The sequence below is a fragment of the Nuphar pumila genome, chromosome 4 (assembly GCF_984573655.1).
Source record: "Nuphar pumila chromosome 4, dmNupPumi1.hap1.1, whole genome shotgun sequence".
In the NCBI taxonomy this organism is placed as follows: Eukaryota; Viridiplantae; Streptophyta; class Magnoliopsida; order Nymphaeales; family Nymphaeaceae; genus Nuphar; species Nuphar pumila.
This window is the reverse complement of record NC_143252.1, coordinates 143,360,200-143,385,038: the sequence shown is the minus strand read 5'-3', so window position 1 is coordinate 143,385,038 and position 24,839 is coordinate 143,360,200. Positions and strand designations below refer to the sequence as shown.

General features: G+C 35.6%; 1 protein-coding gene across 1 annotated transcript; it reads left to right on the top strand.

Moving 5' to 3' along the window:
* Positions 1-24,497, top strand: LOC149841440 (plant UBX domain-containing protein 2-like). The gene is made up of 3 exons (XM_090003837.1): positions 1-1,237; positions 1,761-2,039; positions 23,953-24,497. Exons 1-3 carry the CDS (start codon positions 341-343, stop codon positions 24,193-24,195), a joined length of 1,419 nt encoding a protein of 472 aa, XP_089859963.1. The 5' UTR covers positions 1-340; the 3' UTR covers positions 24,196-24,497.
* Positions 24,498-24,839: the final 342 nt, after the last annotated feature.

Genomic DNA, 24,839 nt, shown 5'->3' with positions numbered 1-24,839 from the left:
CAGCTCGTTCGGGTCGTCTTCCATGTTCGTGAATCCTCGCAGAACGTTCGTCTAGCACCAGGTACTCTCGATCGGATTGACATTCGAATTCCTAGAATTCTTTTCCCTAATTTTTTGTGATTCAACCAATCGATTACGAGGTCGAACCTTAGAACCGTTTGCTCTTGTTGTGTACTTGGAGAAATTTACCCAATTGGCGTTCTTTTCTTCGTGTTCTTCTTCATTCAATTGATGTTTTTACGGAATTGGAAGTGATTTCATTGTTTGGTTGGGAATTTTGTATCGAGTTTCTGAATAATCTGGGGAGAATTGGTTTCTGAGATTGGTTTGAGTTGTAGACATGGATGAAGTGAAGGATAAGGTGAAGGACATGATGAAGAAGATGAACAATCCGTTCTCTTCTTCGTCTTCGTCCGGGAAATTCAAAGGCCAGGGTCGAGTTTTGGGGTCTTCGTCCGGTGGCACCTACCAGGATCGCCTAGATTCTTTGCAGAACGGTGTGAATAAGCAGAAAACGGTTTCTGTTAAAGGCCCCGAGACGAAACCTCGATTGCCACCCATGAAAACCAATGAGTCCGTGACGGAACCTTCGAGCAAAAGCGGCATTTTTGGTGCCAAAAATGATTATTCTGAGCACAATTCGGGTAGTTTCGATCCCTTCAGCTCGATTGTTGCGTCCGGGAGAGGCCTCCGGATCGGTAACTCAGCGAATGTTTTCGAATGCCCTCTTTGTGGCAGATCATATAATTCTGAGGAGGAAATAACGGTCCATGCCGAGAGTTGCTTGGGTAGATCAAGTGGCAATGGTGAGGTTGTTGCAGTGGCAAGTAATAGCGAGAACAGAACAGAGCTTAGAAACAAATGTCTGAGTTTTGTTGGCGCGTTCGTGTCCGGAGATCCATCTAAAGAATCAGTAGTGGTGGTGCTTAAGCTTCTTAGGAATATCTTAGGCGATCCAGGTAATGCCAAATTCAGGAGGATAAGAATGGCGAACCCTAAGATCCATGATGCTGTTGGTTCTGCTGTGGGGGGTATAGAGTTGTTGGAATTTGTTGGTTTTAGGTTTCAAGAAGAGAATGGGGAGCTGTGGGCCATCATGGAAACGCCTCTTGAGGGCCAGGTCTTCTTGATCGAGGAAGTCATCTCGTTGTTGGAACCTGCCAAAATGAATGAATCATCTCCACCCGCTTCAGTTCCACAGAAGACTACAACAGAACAAAGTAAAGTTGATAGACAGGTGAGTTTTTTGAGTGAGCTCATTGACAACGGATCTCTTTCATAAAATGTTTCTTGAATTTGCATGAATTATTATTTGCCGTGTCATACTTCTGCAGGCTTGTCGATCAGTTTATTCTCTGCCCAAGATAATATTAAATCTTCTCTTTTTATTTCTTGGGGAATTTATGTATTATTTGTATCCTTTTTCACTTCTATGTGCTCGTAACTCAGCTCTGTTCAGCTTGATAATCAGCTCTTTTTGGCTTGTAAAATAAGCTCGTATTGAGCTTTGCATGAGTTCATCATCTAATGAACCGAGCTTGAACAAGAATCGCTTCAACTAGGCTTGTCTAGGAGAGCAGCCAGCTTGGGCTTGGGTTGAACATATGATGGGATGAGGTTGGCTTTGAGCTCAAGCTCGTATTGACCAAAACAAGCCATGCTTGAACATAGAAATCTCGGCTTGTTCAGTTCTTTTTTCAACCATAGCTACATCTTTTCTATGTAGTTTTATAACATCTTAATAGTTTGCAAAAATGTAGGTTCGGGTATTCTTTGCTGTCCCAGAAAGCGTAGCAGCAAAAATTGGTCTTCCAGAATCCTGCTATAACCTTACTGCTGAAGAGCTGAAAAGAGAGGTTGACCTTAGGAAGAAAAAGATTGCAGAGTCTCAGTTGCTGATTCCCAAGTCATACAAGGAGAAGCAGGCAAAGGTTGCTAAGAAGAGATATACTGTCGCTGTCATTCGAATCCAATTTCCTGATGGGGTAGTGTTGCAAGGTCTCTTTCTTACATCAGAGGCAACAACAGCACTTTATGAGGTCAGTACCTGGGTTGATATTGATCCATATTATACTTCATGCTCAAACGAGATCATGTTGAATACATTTTTCTGTCATCTTGAAATGCCTGGTGTGGATAGTCCATCTTTCAGTTTATCATTTTTTCTGCCATCTTAAACATAGTCAGTGTGGCTTAATTATTCTACAAATGAAGCTGCATATTGCATGTCTTAAGGTTCCTGAAAGGCTTTGTAACACAATCTTTTCCACTGATATCCAAGGCAGATTAATTTTTGTTTCTAAAACTGAGAAATCAAAGTTTTAATCCATTTTGCCGTCGACATGCATTCACAAATCAATAGCCCCCTTAGGGAATGGTATTCTTCTGTTTATTCTTGTCCCATCAGGTGGAATTAGTTTCTGGGAGCTTGTATTGGAGGAGGTGTTCGTAGGTTCTATCATGATAATCTATTCTTAGTTTCACGCTTGAACTAAATCAGCTGAAAAAGTACAAAACTGCAAGTCACATAATAGTATAATGTCCAACTCAATTTTCAATGTGGAAACTTCAAGTGGCATAGTAGCGTAATCACCAGTATAATTTTCAGCATAGATGAGTACAATAAATTCATATGTAAATGGCTCCTAGAGAGACTTTCATGTTGTTGCTGTTAGAAAATAATACATATATTCTTGTAATTTTAATTTGTTATCTTCTGTAATTTTAATTTTTCATTTTATTTATTTTCCTTTTTTTTGGACTTTTTCTGTACACCGTTAGTGTTAGAAAACAAAGGGTTCGATAATGAACCCATAAATGCACACTTAAGGTGCAAATGCACAAACCCACTAAGGGGCAACCAAAAGCACATAAAGTGCTAAACCCATAAACCCACAAAAGGGTTAAGCCAAAAGGCTAAAAGAATATCTCTTTATTATGAAAAATAGAGTAAAAACCCTTTTACAATGGAGCTAAAGCTCCCTAAAGAAAAACAAAATAAAGGGGAAGTCCACTATTTATTACACCTTAGAGGCGCCATATAGGGGGCTCCCAAAGGAGTCGTTAGGAGCCCCCAACGGTCACATTTGTGATCGTTGGGGGCTCCCCAACGACTCTTTTGGGGAGCCTCCCTAGGTGGTGCAAACCACAAGAAGAATAAAAGAAAAGAAAAAAAGAAAAAGAAAAATAAAAGAAAAATTACAATCATATTCGAAATGAAATATGTGTAAAAATAAGTGAAATGACCAAACTACCCCTACGACTAATAATAAAGAAATATATATTTTATATACATAATTAGGAAGATACATATACATATATACCATACATGTATATGTATCATCCTTTATATATAAAATATATATATGATTACAATGATTGAAGAATACATTTTAACACCCCTCCTCAAACTTTGCGTGGGGGAACGAAAAGATTGAAGAATACAAGAGGAAGAATCTCAAGGCTTCAAGAGTATTCAGTATGGATGCCATTGAAATTTGCAAATGTCTTCCTCCAATTGTTTTTAATGGTGAGCATCTTTCATGATCTATCCAAGGTACTTCTTTTCATCTTATCTTCAAGATCCTGTGGAACAAACCAAGAAAAGGTCCAAGTAAAAGATATCTTTGCACTTTAATCAAGTGAAATATTCCAAACAAGATGAATCAATCAAAACCATATCATATGATTCATCAAAAAAACAATGGTGCAAAAAGATATTTTATGCATAATAGAAGCATAATTATTTTATTTAAAACACAGGATTCGTCAGGACAAGATAATTACTTATGCATGCAAAATGTTTCTAGAAGACCAACTTTAAAATCATATCCTCGAAAATAAGTAAAAGTGAGAAAATTTTAAAGTGTATTCGGAATGTATAATAAGGATGCTTAATGCATTTGCATGGTCCAATAATGAACAAACAAGAAACCACAAGGGGGATAAAGAAACAGTCCACGAAAGAACAACACAAGAAGCCTTCAAAGAGGCAACACATAAGAAAATATATGAATCTTAATTGAATGAGGGATTAAAAAGCCATTGTGAGCATATGCATACGATATCATGTAATGAAATGAATCAACAACTAAAAAGGTTATTTAATGAACCATGTGAGAATATCTCAAAAGAGATAATCTGCAAAATAAGTACCACCTCCACAAAAGGATATATGCACAAAGGCACTAGAACACTTAGAACAAAATGTACACAAGGTACAAATGGAGAACACAAATGCCAAAATATAAAGAATTTTATTGAACAATTGGAGAACAATGCTCCAAGCATTCTTTAATCAAGTATATTACTTGAGCTTACAAGACGAGAAAGACAAGTGTTATTGAATTGAGCAATTCTCTTAAAGGGGATTTCACAAAAGAAATGCTCAAGAGCATATAATAAAAAAGAGTGTATAAAACACAAGAGTTCAAAAGTTTTACGTTCACTTATGAGACAAAACAATCAAAATATATTCTTTAATTCGAAAAACATGTGCACATAGCAATTGTGCTATAAAATGAATATGAATTAGAAAATCTCATATCAAAACTAAATTTCAAATTCCCATAAATATGGGATTTTGTAAATCTCAACAATAGTCTATCCACTACAAGCAATCACCTTATTAGACCTCCAAAAACCCTCAAATCAAGTGTATAAGCTACTAGAAGAAGAACATAAATATAATGCCACCAAAGGGCTTAAGACACACACGAAGGTGTATATAAACATCTCTTGTCTACATATAATAATACTTGAAATGAGTGTATCAACGACTAGAACAAGAGTACAAATGCCAACATGGACTAAAAATCACACATAAAATGTGAATAAACAGCTCGTCTACATATAATGGCACTCTAAATTAAGTATGTTCAGTTACTAGAACAAGAGTACAAATGCCAACATGGACTAAAACACACACTAAGGTGTGACAACACATCTCTTGTCTACATAAAATGACATTTGAAATGAGTGTATCAGCGACTAGAACAAAGACACAAAAGCCATCCATGGGCTAACATCACACACAATGGTGTGAAACAACAATCCTTGTCTACATATAATGACGCTCAAAACAAGTGTGTTCAACTACTAGACCAAGAGAACAAAGCCAATATATTTCTTGTCTACATATGATGACACTTACATAAGAGGCATAAGAGGAGAAAACACTTGAGATAAGGAAGCTTGTAATGGAAATACAATTAAAGAACATCAATTTTTCAATATACCTTGAAACACTATGATTTAAAACCTTAAACATTCATCATAGGTATACATAATTAAAAGCATTCATAATAAAATCAATGGCAAAAAACAAACGAGTGACACACTCATAATCAGATATCACATAACATGTCATTTAGAGTCAAACTACAAGTTGACAATCTAAAATGACATAACACAAAGTGCACATAACTCACCCCAACAAACATCTCTGTAATAACATGGCCAAAAAGGATGCATTATATAACAACTTGTGATGGACAATATAAGAGTGCCATAAAAGGTAAATAATATGATTTAAAAACAACATTCTTTCGAGTATGCAATGCTATGTGAAAGAACCATTTTGGGATAATCAAGACTAAAATCAAGCTTAATATTCTTTGATTCTGATGAGATATGTGGGAACATAAAAATGCTACAAGCACTTACAATGTTCTACAATGGACAAATAAAAGAGTCAATAGCCAAGTCCACTAAAGGACAATACATACACAAGCCTTGAGAAATGCACTAAAAAATAAAAGTCACTTTAAAGAGTATTCAAACAAGCACTAATGCTTTCACAAAAGATGTGCACGAAGACACTCAAACTACACTTGGAACAAATACGCACAAAGGCGTAAAATAAAGTAAACATGCACAAATGCATGTAATACGAATATATTGAATAAAAGGAGAGAGGCTTGAGACTCTCAAGCAACAATTATGCAATTATATGCTCAACAAATGTAATTCAATGTAAGAGAATGAGAACATATTACGACCAACATAAGCATCTTTTAATAAAAGTGATATAATCAAGAGGTTTGGAGTCTGGACATCTCATGTGAAAAACACAAACAAACAAGTTTATAAACTTGCACCATTAGAGAAAAAAACAAACTAATGAAATCTTTTATGCCAAAAGATCTTATTATGCAATAAATACAATATGAAATTTTAATACTTACCACAAAAATTTTCCAGGATTTTTTAAATAAACCCAAAACATTGAAGGACTTTTACAATCCTTCTTTTCGCAATGATCGTGGCATTCTCACAAATAGTTATCATTAACAAGAACCACTTAGGGTTCATACAAAAAAAATGAAAGACAAAGGCTTAATTCAAATGTGAGAAATTTGCATTCAAGAATTACCAAATTCATATATCAATTTTTCACAAAAAGTGCACTAAGACACACAAACAAGAGAGGACCTCAAAACAAAATAGGTTTCGTATGAGAGACAAGATTATTAGGCAAAGACCAATAATACTTATTTAGCAAGAAAGCATATATAATTTTAGAAGTTAACTTATAGGTCAATCATGAAACAATTATGTAAAACTCATCAATCTCACACAATTGAAGACAATTTTGAAAAACATAAATTACTATTATATGTGATGGGTAATCGATGAATGCGTAGAGAAGTATGTGAATTATCGCAATCCTTCATATACTAAAAATTTCAATCTCATCCAAACTTTCTTTAAGAACTTTCTACACATACAAAAGATTTTTATCACAACCATGTATGTTCATTTATGTAAAAATCTCTAAAAAATATTTGTGTATAAACACAATGCTAAAAACAAGAAGTGTGCACCCACAAGGAGAACACTCACAAGTGCACAAAGGCACGGATACACATGCACAAAGACATGGAAAATATGAACTTCAAGCTTTTAATACTTGAAGCCAACATAATAGAAAACTCCTAAAGCCATACGAGTTCAAGTAGGATTGACATCAAATTTAAAAAATATGATATACGACCCATTTTTGAGCAATCATATATTTGGAAAACAAACAAGTTTACCAATTCTAAAAGGAAATATTTTAAAACATGCGAACAAGTGAAATGTGATATGTGAAAAGAAAGGATTCAAGTATCATAAACACTAAATATTTGGAAAACAAACAAGTTTACCAATTTTAAAAGGAAATATTTTAAAACATGCGAACAAGTGAAATGTGATATGTGAAAAGAAAGGATTCAAGTATCATAAACACTAAATGTGCAAAATATATGCAAGAAAAATAGTTTCATAATGCATAATTCTTTAAGAAAAGGGATACATACTGAATAACTTCAAAAAAGAGAAGAAGAACAATGAATACTTCACCATTTTTTGAGTGACACGCTTTTCGATGCACCAAAAAGACAACCCGATCATGACCTTGCTCTAATACCATGTTAGAAAATAAAGGATTCGATAATGAACCCATAAATGCATACTTAGGGTGCAAATGCACAAACCCACTAAGGGGCAACTAAAAGCACATAAAGTGCTAAACCCATAAACTCACAAAGGGGTTAAGCCAAAAGGCTAAAAGAATATCTCTTTATTATGAAAAATAAGGTAAAAACCCTTTTACAATGGAGCTAAAACTCCCTAAAGAAAAACAAAATACAAGGGGAAGTTCCCTATTTATTACACCTTAGAGGAGCCATATAGGGGCTCCCAAAGGAGTCGTTAGGAGAACTCTCACAAGTGCACAAAGGCACGGATACACATGCACAAAGACATGGAAAATATGAACTTCAAGCTTTTAATACTTGAAGTCAACATAATAGAAAACTCCTAAAGCCATACGAGTTCAAGTAGGATTGACATCAAATTTAAAAAATATGATATACGACCCATTTTTGAGCAATCATATATTTGGAAAACAAACAAGTTTACCAATTTTAAAAGGAAATATTTTAAAACATGCGAACAAGTGAAATGTGATATGTTAAAAGAAAGGATTCAAGTATCATAAACACTAAATATTTGGAAAACAAACAAGTTTACCAATTTTAAAAGGAAATATTTTAAAACATGCGAACAAGTGAAATGTGATATGTGAAAAAAAAGGATTCAAGTATCATAAACACTAAATATGTAAAATATATGCAAGAAAAATAGTTTCATAATGCATAATTCTTTAAGAAAAGGGATACATACCGAATAACTTCAAAAAAGAGAAGAAGAACAATGAATACTTCACCATTTCTTGAGTGACACACTTTTCGATGCACCAAAAGACAACCCGATCATGACCTTGCTCTAATACCATGTTAGAAAACAAAGGATTCGATAATGAACTCATAAATGCATACTTAGGGTGCAAATGCACAAACCCACTAAGGGGCAACTAAAAGCACATAAAGTGCTAAACCCATAAACTCACAAAGGGGTTAAGCCAAAAGGCTAAAAGAATATCTCTTTATTATGAAAAATAGGGTAAAAACCCTTTTACAATGGAGCTAAAACTCCCTAAAGAAAAACAAAATACAAGGGGAAGTCCTCTATTTATTACACCTTAGAGGAGCCATATAAGGGGCTCCCAAAGGAGTCGTTAGGAGCCCCCAACGGTCACATTTGTGATCGTTGGGGGCTCCCCAATAACTCTTTTGGGGAGCCTCCCTAGGTGGCGCAAACCACAAGAAGAATAAAAGAAAAGAATAAAAGAAAAGGAAAATTACAATCATATTCCAAATGGAATATGCATAAAAAAAAGTGAAATGACTAAATTACCCCTATGGCTAATAATAGAGAAATATATATTTTATATACATAATTAGGAAGATACATATACATATATACCATATATGTATATGTATCATCCTTTATATATATAAAATATATATATGATTACAATGATTGAAAAATACATTTTAACACCCCCCTCAAACTTTGCGTGGGGGAACGAAAAGATTGAAGAATACAAGAGGAAGAATCTCAAGGCTTCAAGAGTCTTCAGTATCGATGCTACTGAAATTTACAAATGTCTTCGTCCAATTGTCTTTAATGGTGAGCACCTTTCATGATTTATTCAAGGTACTTCTTTTTATCTCATCTTCAAGATCCTGTGGAACAAACCAAGAAAATGTCCAAATAAAAGATATCTTTGCACTTTAATCAAGTGGAATATTCCAAACAAGATGAATCAATCAAAACCATATCATATGATCCATCCAAAAAACAATGGTGCAAAAAGATATTCTATGCATAATGAATATTTTTGCACTTTAATCAAGTGAAAAATTTCAAACAGTGGTTTTATCCTCTCATATTTATGAATACAGTGCATTTGACGCACTTTTTTACTTTTGTAGTGTGAAGCATTTGAATGCTATTTTGTGCTAGCATATGTTTTGAGTATTTAAAGTATCAAGTTATTTGAAAGCTTGATTGTTTGTAAGGCTTCTTCACATGGTATAAGTGCTTGGTGTATGATCAATCGTGCATTGATGGGCTATCTCGAAAAGCGTGTGTATTCTCCTTCGTGGTGGTGATTTTTTTTCTCTCTTTTAATTCACCATGGGTTATTTTTTCCCACACAATACAAGCAACTCCAACTTTATTACAACAACAACAACAACAACAACAACAACTACGCCTTCATCCCAAAACAATTGGGGTCAGCGATATGAACCAAAAAAGAAATTCATTTTGGGTCTTCCACATGAATCCTTTTCCTCCAATCATTTCTATCCAACGCCATGTCCTCGGTGAGGTTCAAAGCATTCATATCCTTTCCTATCATCTCCATCCAAGTCTTCCTAGGCCTACCCCGACCTCTTTTAACTAATATATTTTCCCATTTCTCCAACCTTCTAACTGGAGCATCATTAGGCCTTCGCCGAATATGTCCAAACCACCGTAAACGATTCTCTCGCATCTTATTTTCAATGGGTGCAACACCTACCTTCTTACGTATCTCTTCGTTCCGAATCTTATCTTTTATTGTATTTCCACACATCCATCTAAGCATCCGCATCTCAGCTACACTCATTTTTTGAATATGATGTCTCTTGGCAGCCCAACATTCCGTACCATATAGTAAAGCGGGTCTAATAGTCGTCCTATAAAACTTTCCCTTCAACCGCAATGGCATTCTACGATCGCACAGCACTCCAGTAGCACTTTTCCATTTCATCCACCCAACCTTTATCCTATGATTTACATCTCCATCAATTTCTCCATACTTTTGAATGATGGATCCCAAATATTTGAAATAATCATTCACCGGTATATCTTGCTCACCAAGCTTCACTACACTCCCATCACTACTTCGTTGCTTACTAAACCGACATTCCATATATTCAGTCTTACTCTTACTCAACTTAAAACCTCTAGCTTCCAATGTCTGTCTCCATAATTCTAACTTAGCATTAACCCCAGCTCTAGACTCATCAATCAAAACAATATCATCAGCAAACAACATACACCACGGTACATTTTCTTGAATTGATCTCGTAAGCTCATCCATCACTATCGCAAATAGGAAAGGGCTTAAAGCAGATCCTTGATGTAACCCAACCGTTATCGGAAAATTGGTTGTCACCCCTCCACAAGTGCGGACATTGGTTACTACTCCTTCATACATATCTTTAATTATACTAATGTACTTGAGAGAAACACCTTTCTTCATCATTGTCCACCAGAGAACGTCCCTAGGTACTCTATCGTATGCCTTCTCTAAATCAATAAAAACCATATGCAAATCTTTGTTCCTCTCTCTATATCTTTCAATAAGTTGTCTAAGAAGATGTATAGCTTCCATAGTTGATCTTCCAGGCATAAAACCAAATTGATTCTCCGATATCATGACAACCTTCCTCAACCTAGACTCAATCACCCTCTCCCAAAGTTTCATAGTATGACTCATGAGTTTTATACCACGATAGTTTGTGCAATCTTGTATATCACCCTTATTCTTATATAAAGGCACCAAAGTACTCTTCCTCCACTCATTAGGCATCTTATTTGTTCGCCAAATCAAGTTAAAAAGATTTGTCAACCATTCTAAACCTTTCTCTCCCAAGCATTTCCAAGCCTCGATAGGTATACCATCTGGGCCAACTGCCCTTCTTGATTTCATTTTCTTCAAAGCCTCTGCAATTTCTTTCTTTTGAATCTTGCGCATGAAGTCACGATTTATCTCATGAAAAGGAATGGAGAAGTCTCCAAGATCTTGAGCATGACTATCATTAAATAGCTTATCAAAATAATCTTTCCATCTCTCCTTAATCTCCTCATCTTTGACTAAAACCCTTTGCGTTTCATCTTTGATACATCTAACCATACCCAAATCCTTCGATTTCCTATCTCTCATCTTTGCAAGCCTATAAATATCCTTCTCGCCTTCTTTGGTATCCAACTTGTCATAAACCTCCTTATATACCTTAGCCCTCGCGTTTCGAACAACTTTTTTAGCTTCCTTCTTTGCTATCATATACTTCTCCAAATTCTCATTATCACGACTCTTACTTAGATTTCTATAACACTCTCTTTTAACCTTAATAGCTAATTTGACATCCTCGTTCCACCATGATGTATCCTTACCTAGTGGTGCACCGCCTTTAGACTCACCCAATACCTCCTTAGCTACTTTTCTCATACCACCCGCTATCTTATTCCACATTGATTCTGAATCCTCCTCGAGACACCAATCAACTTCCTTAACTACCTGCGCTACAAACATTCCTTGTTTAGCTCCTTTCAGTGCCCACCACTTAATTCTAGGATCTATCCTATGTCTATCCCTTTTGCGGCATTGTCTAATTCTAAGATCTAAAATTAAGACTCTATGTTGTGTAGCTACACTTTCTCCTGGTATAACCTTACAATCGATGCAACAACCCCTATCACTCTTTCTAAGTAGGAAAAAATCTATCTGACTCGTATTAACCCCACTTTTAAATGTTACTAGGTGAGACTCCCTCTTCCTAAACCAAGTGTTTGCTAAGATCATATCATAGGACAAACAAAAATCTAAAATCCTTTCTCCACTTTCATTTCTTTCTCCTATACCATAGCCTCCATGGATATTCTCAAATCCATCCCTACTAATGCCTACATGTCCATTAAGGTCACCGCCGATGAAAAGCTTTTCTCCATAAGATGTCTCTTGTACTACTCCATCTAAATCTTCCCAAAATTGATGCTTAATGGAATCATCTAAACCTACTTGAGGTGCATAAACACTAATAATATTAATAATATCCGTACCTAATACTAATTTAATAAGTAAAATTCTATCACCCTTCCTACGGACCTCAACTACATTATCTATAAACTGACGACTCATAGCAATCCCTACTCCATTCCTATTCCTATTTATTCCTGTATACCAAATCTTATATCCCCAAGGTTCTATCACTTTAGCTTTCTCACCTACCCATTTGGTCTCTTGAAGACATAAAATATCAATCTTTCTCCTACACATAACATCTACTAACTCTACCAACTTACCAGTTAAAGACCCTATGTTCCAAGTGGCTAACCTAATTTTATGGTCTTGGACTAACTTCTTTACCCCCACCCGTCCAACAAAGTGAGGGAACCCTTGCCTATTTGACACCACACCCGGGCGCCGGTGTGACGCGTCGCTTCTGGGCGACGACCTAGCAACCCTTGCACATTTATCACTGCCTCCGGGCCTAGAGAGTACAGCGCGTCGCTCAGTAGGGAACGCCCCAACGAAATTCTCATATTGGTTCATTTTCATAGGATATGACAAAGTTTTTATGCTGGCTGTCACAGGCCTACCGCAACCCTCCTCCTTTATCCGGGCTTGGGACCGGCAGTGTATAACTACACAGGCGGCAACTCCAACTTTATTACACCATTTAAACTTAAAGGAAACAACTACAACATTTGGCGGGACACTTGGAGACATTCATCAAGGGTCAAGGTTTGTGGGGATTCGTAAGAGGTACTATCCTTGAACCTACTCTCAAAATTACATTAGGTGAAAATGGGATTGAGATTAGTCTTGACGAAAGAGACAAAGCCATGGAAGAATACTACAAGAAATTGGATGAATGGGAAATGAAAAACGCAAAAATCCTTTCATAGATGCTAAGTGTAGTTGAGACAAAAATTGCTTCAAACCTATTATGTTACAAAAAGGCAAATGACGCATTGGAATATCTTAGAGGTATGTTTATGGAAAAAGATATGGCTCACAAATATTATCTTCAAGAAAAAGTTTAAAATATCAAACAAGGAGATAAAAATGTAAGAGATTACTTTATGGAGTTATCTTCTATTTGGACTCAACTTGCCCAATTTGAACCCAAATGGGAAGGTAAGTGTATAGAAATGCGAAGAATTCAAGTTGAGGAAGATAGACTCTTTGCTTTTCTCTATGGTTTGAGACCCGAGTTTGAACAAACAAGGGCCTCTTTGCTATCATCTTCATCACCTCCTCATATTCATGAGATTCTCACTAAGCTTAGTAGAGAAGAAACTAGGCTAAATATAAGTAAAAATGTTAGTGTACTTGCCACTTCTAGCAATGGCTCAGAAGAGGATTTTGCACTTACAGCATTTAAACCAGGACATTACATCAAGCCATATAAGCCTCCTCATTTTAGTCTATGTTCTTCAATATTACAAGGGACCGCAAGAACATTTGGTCCTTGTTTACATAAATTCATACGAGTCTCTTCACCACTTAACTTGGTGAGAACATCTTCAAGAGAAGGGGGAGAGAAAGAGGAGAGAAGAGATGACCTTATTTGCTCAAATTCGGGCCTTAGCCCATTCAAAAAATTGAAGAATCGATCTTCTGCAAGTTGCTTATGACGGAGCTCAATTGCCTCTCCACTCCATTTTGGTTCAAGCATTGCAAGCTCATCCCAAATAGAGGAAAGATCGGCAAAGTACTCTCTAATCGTCATTTCACCTTGGGAGAGAGAGATAGCCTTCTTTTGAAGGTAATACTTATGAGAGAGATCCCTGGAGGAGATACATTTTAACACCCCCCCTCAAACTTACGGTGTGATAACCGCAAGTTTGCCAAGGAGGAAATGAAATCTGGGCGAACATAGAGCTTTGGTGAAGAAGTCAGCAAGCTGATACTCAGACGTTACGTATGGAAGATCAATGACCTTCTTCAAGTATTCTTCTCTGATATAATGACAGTCCATCTCTATATGCTTTGTTCGCTCGTGAAAGGTGTGATTCTTGGCAATATAAATTGCACTTTTATTGTCACAGCACAACTTTGTTGGTTCTCGGATAAACACTCCCATATCTTCCAAAAGACTTGGAATCCATACAATTTCCATGGTGGTAGATGCCATTGCTTTATATTCGGCTTCAGTGGATGACAGGGAGACCTTTTGTTGCTTTTTGCATCGCCATGAGATCAAGGATTCACCTAAGAAAACACAGAAACCAGTGGTGGAGTGACGGTTACTAGGGTCACCTCCCCAATCTGAGTCAGTATAAGCAAGCAATTTCAATTCAGAGGATGAGGATAGAAACACTCCCTTATTTATCGTTCCTTTCAAATATCTAATGATGCGGAGCACAGCACTCATATGAGTGGTTGTAGGAGCATGCTGAAACTGACTGGCGATGTGTATAGCATGTGACAAGTCGGGTCGAGTAATGCTAAGATACATTAAAGACCCTACCAACTGCCTGTAAGGAGTAGGATCGGTTAGAGGAACCCCGTCGTCAATCTTCATTTTTGCTCCCACAACTTCAGGAGTTCCGCATACTTTGTCATCAGAAATACTTGACCTGTCAATAATCTCGCAGGCAAGTTTAGATTGAAATAGAAAATAACCACGTTGCGAATAGGCAACCTCAATTCCAAGAAAATATGTCAGAAAACCTAAGTCTGACATCTCAAATTTTGAAGTCAAGACGGACTTAATACCCTTGACTCCTTGAACATCATCATCTGTTATTAACATGTCATCAACGTAAAATAATAAAATTACAATCCCTGCATTAGATTTTCTAGTAAACAAAGCAGTGTCAGTATAACACGATGAAAAACCATTTTCCAACATTACACTGGTAAATCTATCATACCAGGCTTTGGGGGGTTGCTTTAAGCCATAGAGAGCCTTACGAAGACGAAGAACTTTATCCTTAGGAATTATCATGCCTGGTGGGGCATCCATATATACTTCTTCGTTAAGATCACCATTTAAAAAAGCATTTTTAACATCCATTTGAAAAATGTTCCAATTTTTAATAGATGCAATAGTAATAAGACACCTAACGGTAACCATCTGAGCTACAGGGGCAAAGGTTTCTTCGTAATCAATTCCATACTCTTTCCCATACCCTTTAGCAACTAAGCGAGCTTTATACCTTTCTAGAGAACCATCACTCTTAGTTTTAACTTTAAAGACCCATCGACAGCCTATAGTTTTCTTTCCTATAGGTAGAGTTTGAAAATCCCAAGTTCCTGCCCTTTTAAGAGCATTAAGTTCACTTTGCATGGCTTCTTGCCATTCTATACATTTTTTAACTTCTTCAAAATTTCTTGGTTCGAAATAAGAGTGAATGGCACTAAGACAAGCCCTATATCGGGGTGAAAAAGAATCAAACGATACAAAGCGAGTTGGAGGTCTTCTATTTCTTTCAGATCTTCTATGGTCAAGAGGAGTGGAAAGCTCACTATATTGATCAATAGCACTTCTAAAGGTGTCTTGGTTTCTACGAGAGTATGTAATAGGCTCACTTGGAACTCTACTTTCTGGATCATTATGTTCACCAAAATCTTCATCTTTTTCCTCATCATGGTTTAATGATACATCATCATCACTGGATATGTCATCATTACTAGATAACAAGTCGAATAAGAATGAGTAATCAAAATTTTCTTGTTGAGAAATATTTTTTTCAAAACCACTCTCATTTTCTAAAAAGGTTACATGTCTAGAGACATATAGCTTATCCTCTCGAAGATCGTAACAACGAAACCCTTTTTGAGTTTCGGAATAACCAAGAAAAGCACAAGGGATAGCCTTGGGTGAAAGCTTGTCATTCTTATCCGTAAGTATGAAACACTTACATCCGAAGACTCTTAACCTATTATAATCAGGTTCAAGCTTATGTAATATCTCAAAAGGAGATATTTTACCTAATAACCTAGATGGTAGACGATTTATTAAATAAACAGAAGCAAGGGCTGCTTCGGCCCAAAAATTTTTAGGAATATTTTGAGATATAAGAAGAGTCCTAGTGGTCTCAATAATGTGCCTATGTTTTCTTTCAGCCAACCCATTCTGTTGAGGTGTTTTAGGACAAGACCTTTGGTGAATAATATCGTGATCCTCAAGATATACCTTAAATTGATTGGAGAGATATTCTCCCCCAGAGTCACTTCTAAAAATCTTTATGTTGCTATTGAATTGATTCTTAATCATTGAGTGAAAATTTTTAAAACATGAAAATACTTCATGTTTAAACTTAAGAAAATATATCCACGAATATCGGGAAAAGTCATCCACAAATATTACATAATAAGAAAAACCTCCTTTTGAAACAACAGGTGCGGGTCCCCAAACATCTGAGTGAACAATTTCGAAAGTTTTAGAAGAGAACATAGTTCTTTGCTCAAAAGGTAAGCTTCGCATTTTTCCGAGAATGCAGTCATTACAAGAAAAGGAGCTTTTACATAGGTTTTTTGCAAAATGTAAATATGATAACTTGGTGATATTAGGATGACCAAGTCTTTTGTGCCATACATTTATATCCTTATGTCGGGCAACATTACACAAAACTTTTGGAACTTGAAGAGATTCCATATAGTATAGATCTCTTCTTCTAAAGCCTTCCCCAATCAATTTCCCAGACTGGCGATCCTGTATTAAGCATTTATCACAAGAGAATTTAATATCACAGCCATGGTCCGTGAGTTGAGAAACAGAGAGGAGGTTTAAGTTAAGTTTAGGTATAAATCTGATTTTTGGAATAGAAAACTCTTGAGTTTCAAAATTACCTATTCCTTTAATTTCAAGAGAGGTTCCATCAGCAGTGGAGACATAAGATGGGGAACTGTTTTTCAAATAATCGAAAAGTGACAAAAAGTTTGGGGACATATGAAAAGATGCACCAGAGTCCAAAAGCCAAGAGATTTTACCTGGAGGGGAAGAAGAGGATACGGCCGCACCGGAGGTAGATCCCTTGAGGAGAGGTTGAAGGGCTTCCACTATTTGATTTATAGAAAGGGTCCCACTCGAAGATGCCTCGTCCTTCTGTGGTACACCAGTGGTAGCCATAGCTAGAAGTCTCTTCCATTTAGGACATACGGGTTTGATGTGTCCCGGTTCTTTACAAAAATGACAAATAGTTTTGCTATAGTCCCTTCTTCCTCTTTGACCACCATTTTCACCTTGATTTTGAAATTTAAAATGAGGGGGACGATAGGTTCTTACATTGTTTCCGGGTTTTGATACGGCATTGACCTCACTATGTTCTTCAATATTACAAGGGGCCGCAAGAACATTTGGTCCTTGTTTACATAAATTCATACGAGTCTCTTCACCACTTAACTTGGTGAGAACATCTTCAAGAGAAGGGGGAGAGAAAGAGGAGAGAAGAGATGACCTTATTTGCTCAAATTCGGGCCTTAGCCCATTCAAAAAATTGAAGAATCGATCTTCTTCAAGTTGCTTATGACGGAGCTCAATTGCCTCTCCACTCCATTTTGGTTCAAGCATTGCAAGCTCATCCCAAATAGAGGAAAGATCGGCAAAGTACTCTCTAATCGTCATTTCACCTTGGGAGAGAGAGATAGCCTTCTTTTCAAGGTAATACTTATGAGAGAGATCCCTGGAGGTGTACATTTTTTCAAGATAATGCCAAGCTTCCGATGCCTTTTTGAATTTAATAATGTTGGCATTAATCTTGGTTTCTACGGATGAGAAAAACCATGAGAGAATCTTGAAATTCTTCATTTCCCATTCATCGTGTTTCTTGGAGTATTCTTCAAGAGCTTTGGTTCTTTCTTCTCCCTCCAGAATCTTGATTTCGCCTTCTTTTACTATGGTAATCTTGGGTTCCGGTTCCGGAATTGTGCCAAGAACATATCCCCATAGGCCTTTCCCTTTTATATGAGCCTCCATATTTCCGGCCCAAACATGATAGTTGGACCCATTTAATTTGAAACCAAGAGCAAAATGGGACTCTTTTCGCCCATTAGAGAGAAAAGAGATAGAGAAAAAAGCGTACCAACACAATATTTTCAACACCACCTTTGCACAAGATTCTTCTAAAATATTTGAGAAGAAAGATCCACCACTCCAAACTTCAAAGATCGGAAGGCACGTTTTTCGAGGCGCTCGAAAAAAGGAGAATCCCACGATCTTCAATAATCAGCCTTGCTCTGATACCATGTAAAATTGTCTATGAAAAGACAATACACATACGAGCACAAAAAATATAGAAAAGATGTGCACGAAGGCACTCTCACAACACTTGAACAAATACGCAAAAGCGTAAAAATAATAAACATGCACAATGGCATGTATTTTATAGAAGGAACCGAATGCTTGAGACTCTCAAGCTTAGGAAAAACAAGAGGGGATCACCCCTATTTATACAAGAAGAAGAGGGTGCAAAGGGGCTCCCAAAGGAGTCGTTGGGGAGCCCCCAACGGTCACTTTTGTGACCGTTGGGGAGCCCCCAACGGTCACTTTTGTGACCGTTGGGGAGCCCCCAACGACTCTATCGGGGGATCCCCAATGCACCTTTTGTGAAAAGGTGAAAAGAAATAAAAATAAAAAAATAAAAAGGATAAAAAAATAAAAAGAAAAGATACAACATATTCCTATTGGAATATGCGCAAAAAGGAAATTTACAATAATACCCTTATCGGGTGAACAAAAAGAAAATAATATATAAATATATATACTTATATATATAGAAATACATATACATATAAATATTATATGTATATGTATCTCTAAGTATATAAGTATATATATTTATATTTACATCAACGATTTTAGGAGGAGATACATTTTAACAGACATTACATCAAGCCATATAAGCCTCCTCATTTTAGTAAAAATAAAAGAGAATAAAAAATCATTTGCCATAATTGTAATGAACCTGGTCATATTAGGCCTCAATGCCCTAGATACAAATATAAGCTTCAAGAAAAGTGTGTTGTCGTTGCACCATCAAAACAAGATGAAGATACTCTGAATCTCAAAGACCTCACCAAATCATTATCTCAACTGACGGATGCATTGCAACCATTACTCAAGGGATCTACCTCAGGAGCGGTCATTGCATCCTCTTCTACTCCTCCTCTTCTACTCCTGGTATGTGCTATTGGCTTCTTGATTCAGGAGCTTGTTTTCATATGACCCCACATAAGTCTATATTATCTGAATGCCAACCTAATTCGAATGCATCTTTTGTTTTCATTGTCGATGGCACTGTCTTGGAAATAGAGGGTGTTGGAATTTTTAAAAATGAATTGTCAAAATATAACAAATTTTACATTCAAAAATAAGACTTATACCAAAACTTCATCTTAACCTACTTTCAGTTTCTCAAATCTCGGATCATGGATATGATGTCATTTTCTCATCAAGTAAATGTTGGGTGCAGGGTCGACAATCCGGAAAATTGATTGAGGAAGGTTCTAGGCAAGGCGATTTCTATTATATGGATTTTTTTTGTATTCCAAAGGAATCTTTTTGTAACACTGCCCAAACAAAAGATATACGGACTTGGCATCATATACTTGAGCATCCAAATATAAGGAAATTAAATTTTATACTTGTTACTAAGAATCTTTGTAAAGATAATTTTGAATGTAAAGAATGTTTACTTGGTAAAATGACAGTCTTGCCTTATGGTTAAAGAACTTTTTATTCTTCAATGCCTTTTGAAGTAGTTCATTCAGATGTGTGAGGTCCTGCTCCTGTTGCCTCTAATGGAGGAATCTCCTACTACGTTGTGTTTATCGATGACTTCACTAGATATTGTTGGATTTACTTTCTTAAGTTTAAATATGATGTATTTGTAACCTTCAAAACATTTCATAACATGATAAAATCAATTTGAAAGTAAGCGCAAAATTCTCAGAACTGACCCTGGAAGAGAATATTTGTCAGATGAGTTTAAACAATTTTTAGAAAACGAAAGAATTTTACATCAAAAAATCGTGTCCTAGAACCTCACAATAAAACGGAATTTCATAAAGAAAACACATACATTATGGAAACTACAAGAACCCTTCTTATTGTTAGAAATGTTCTTAAAAATCTTTGGGCTGAAGTTGCATTAACCGCAGTGTATCTCATAAATAGGATGTCTTCAAAAACTTTGTCAAATGGAATTCTCTTTGAAAAATTATTCAAATATCAACCTGACTATCAAAGACTGAGAATCTTTGGTTGTAAATGTTATGTTTTAAATGATAAAGGAGATAAACTATCTTCTAAAGCTATCCCATGTGTGTTCATTGGCTACTGTGAAACACAAAAAGGATTCAAATGCTATGATATCAAAAATGATAAACTTCTTGTCTCAAGAAATGTTAATTTTGTTAAAAATGAAAGTGGATTTGAAGGAAACACATCACAAGACATAAATTCTGATTATTCTTTCTTGTTTAAACTATTGTCTAATGATGAAAATAGTTATGTAGAATCTCCTATTGAAGATAGAACAACACTTGAACCAATAGTATACACTAGAAAAAATCAAAATGCAACCAATGAAAGTGTAAATCAAAGTAACCATGAAACATTAGAAATTCCTTCAGAACAAACTATCATTCGTAGATCTGAACGAACCTCAAGAATTCCAAACAAATTTGTGTCTTATGACTCATTCTCTCTTAAACATAGAGCATGTCTTATAGCTATATATTCATATTTTGAACCCTCATGTTATAATAAAGCAAAAAAATTACGTATGCATATAGAATTAGATGCCCTTAAAGAAGCTAACACTTGAGAAATTCTAAATTTGCCCATTGAGAAGAAGACCATAGGATGTAGATGGGTCTTTAAAGTAAAACCCAAAAGTGATGAATCATTGGAAAGGCATAAAGTCAGGCTAGTTGCCAAAGGATATTCTCAAGAATACTGAGTGGATTACGAAGAAACTTTTGTTCATGTTGCCAGGATGACCACTGTTCGAATGCTTGTAGCTATTTCAGCTATTAAAAATTGAAATATATTTCAAATGGATGTTAAAAATGCCTTTTTGAATGAGAATCTTAACGATGAAGTATACATAGATGTTTCACCTGGATTGATAATTCATTTTGGTAAAGTGCTTAAATTAAAAAATGCATTGTATGGCCTCAAATAAGCACCTAAAGCTTGGTTTGATACTTTTAATAATGTTATTATAAGATATGGTTTTAATCATGCTATACTGATACAACTTTATTTATCAAGAATTCTTCTGCAGGTATTATAATTTTACTTTTATATATTGATGATGTGTTGATTACAGGTAGTGACAAAGAAGTAATCAAGAAAGTTAATCCGTTTTTGAAAAAATCTTTTGAAATGAGAGATCTTGGGTTCCAAACATACTTTCTTGGTATAGAAGTATCATACTCTAACAGAGGGTACATATTATCACAAACCAAGTTTGCTTCAGATATTATTGACAAGTCAAGACTATCAGATGATAAAGTTGTTGATACCCCAGAGACTGTTGGAATGAAGATACGAGCCGATGATGAAGTTCCTTTAGACAATCCAACTCCCTTCAGACAGCTCGTGGGATCCCTTATGTATTTAAGTATTATAAGACCAGACATAGCTCATGTTGTACATATAGCCAGTCAATTTCAACACGCTCAAACATTAGTTCATATGATTGCAGTCATGAGAATTATCAAATACATTAGCGGCATAATAAATAAGAGAGTTTTTCTATCATCTTATTCTTTCTTAGATCTTATTGCATACTCTGATGCTGATTGGAGAGGGGATCCAAATAATAGGCGCTCAACAACTGGTTTTTGTGTTTCTAGGTGAATCTTTGATTTCATGAAAGTACAAGAAACAACAAAAGGTGTCACTATCATCTATAGAAGCTGAATATAGAGCAATGGTGATTACTACCATGGAGATCGTGTGGCTCAAACAACTAATTTCATATATGAGAATTCATCTTCAGAATCCTACAAGATTATGTTGTAACAACAAGAGCTCTATATACATTGCCCGAAATTCATAAAGAATATTTAAAGAAGACTATTGATCTTTCCTATGTGACATCAGAATATCAACTTAAGGATTTCTTCACCAAGGCACTGTGCTCACCAAGATTCAACTTTTTACTTGACAAACTTTCGGTGATTTCACCATAAGTTTGAGGGAGACTGTTAGAAAATAATACATATATACTTGAATATATATATATATACTCTTCGTAATACAAGAGTATATATATATGTATAAGTATATGTATATAAATACATATTTTAGTATATATGTATATTCTTGTAATTTTTATTTGTTATCTTCTGTAATTTTAATTTTTCATTTTATCTATTTCCCTTTTTTTGGACTTTTTCTGTACAGTCAGTAGTTGACTATGTGCAGTGCACAACAATCAGCCACTGACTGTTGTACACAGTCTGGACATAGAGCCGTTGGGCTGATTCCCAACAGCTCTAATTAGAGCTGTTGGGAATAGTCCAACGTCTCTTTTTATATTAGATGCTCTCTATAAATAATGGTGATCAAACCCATTGTAAACAATTAATTGAAGAAAGGGTTTTATCCCCCTCATATTTACGAATACAGTGCATTTGACGCACTTTTCTACTTTTGTAGTGTGAAGCATTTGAATGCTATTTTATGCTAGCATATGTTTTGAGTGTTTGAAGTATTGAAAGCTTGATTGTTTGTAAGGCTTCTTCAGAGTTGCTTGTACAGAATAAGATATTGTATTTTCATGAAGCATTCAATGTGTAACAGCAAGGATCTTTTCTGCAGTAGTTGTGAAAATATCATGTTGCATGAACTGAGAGCTTTTGGACCGTTTTTCATGCTATGCTTTGGTTGTTCCACTTTGTGTTTTGCTGCAATCTGTTAGACCTTGCAATGATTTAACTAGCATTGGTTGTTTGTATTTGAAAATCAAAGTTGTTCTGAGAGATCTATTCATACTGAAAGTGTTCAGATTTTTTTCCCTCCCTTTTTTGCTATTAGGATAAGCTGATTAAGTTTACAACAGGCAATCATGAAATATGAAAGCCTTGTTTATCAAGGAAAAGACTTTACTTTAAGCTATTGCATGTTGGACCAAAGTTCTTTATCATCAACCGAAGTTTTTATATTCTTGATGGGTCTCTCTTCCAATTTGATCTTAACTCATTTGTGGGATTAACAAGTGTTAAAAGTTGTAATCTCATAGACAATCTCATATGTAAATACCCCATCATATGTAATCTTTTATTTGTTTTGCAGTTTAGTTACATTAGGACAACTAGTTAGTTTTATTTTTTTGGTTTTTGGACTAGTGTAAGCTTATGCTTTTTGACCAAGTCAAAAAGCAAAAAGCAAATAACTTTGGACATCCTTTAGACTTTTGCTTTTTGATTAAGTAAAAAAGCAAAAGCATGTAAGAGCTGTTGGACTCTCCAACTGCTCTAATTCTAGCCCCTTCTTTTCATGTATAAGTATGGGGCCATACCCCATGTATTAAGTATTCTTTTTGGAGTGGGTTTTCCCCACTTGAGTGATATATTTATCCTTTTTTCCTTCTTGGTATATATACTCTTTTGAGTATTTTTTTGTGGTTCTTGTGAGTGTATCGAATGAACTCTTGTGTTCATTAAGAGATCCTTTGTGAGCTTGTCTTCAGAGTTGCTTTTGAAGTTCTATTTCCTTACAACAAGTCATGTAACTGAATTGTGTGGTTATTAGGTTGGTTGAGGGAGTTGATAATTTGATGCAAAGTAACTCATCAGTTACTGATCTAATTTGGTTTTCTCAGTTTGTGAGCTCGTGTCTGAAAGAACCCAGATTAGAATTTGAACTTTTCCAGTGGGCAATGCCTAAGAGTAGATTGATACCCAGAGTTGTCAATGCTGAAGGACGAGTACCAACCCTGGAGGAGGAAGAATTGGCCCCTGCTACTCTTGTCAAGTTCAAGCCAATTGAGACAGATTCTTCAGTACTCTTCACTGGTTTACGTAATGAACTCCTTGAAATTATTGAACCACTTAACGCTGGCTGAACTCTCTGAAGGATCGGTGTTCATCAGACTCATTTGTTCTCGAAAACTTTCAGACTATTACAGTTCGTCTGTTACACAAAATTCTTTATTGATTTGCAGATTTAAGGAATATTCCATGGGTGATAGGCCACATAGAGTGAGTGGTTACCTAGATTGTTCATGATAATGAAATTCAAATTATGAAGCTTATGCACAAACTCTTGGTTTGTACAATTTTTTTGCAATTGTAGCTTAAATTCAGAAAGGGTGTCGTAGCATAGACATCGCCTACTATTAATAAATCTTTTGCTGCAATTTGCTAACTGAGATTCATCTTCATTTTTTTTTCTGGGGCTTTTAGAGATTAGAATTAGAAACATAAAATTAACGAGTAAATCTAAGAATAGGATATACAAATTATGAAACACGCCCATGAGCACACAGCCACACTGTCGAGTGCACACAAAAGCACATGAAAGATGGAACATACTAAACAAGTCGAAAATACTCTCCAAAGATTTGGTTTTAATGCATTAATCATGCTACAAGGTCAAAGGGGAGTACAATGAATTTGAAAACTGGGAATCTACAGTATAACATTTTCATTGGCTTACAGTGTTTTTTGCTTTTTGGATATTCTTAGGTTGTATTGTAATTATTAGAAG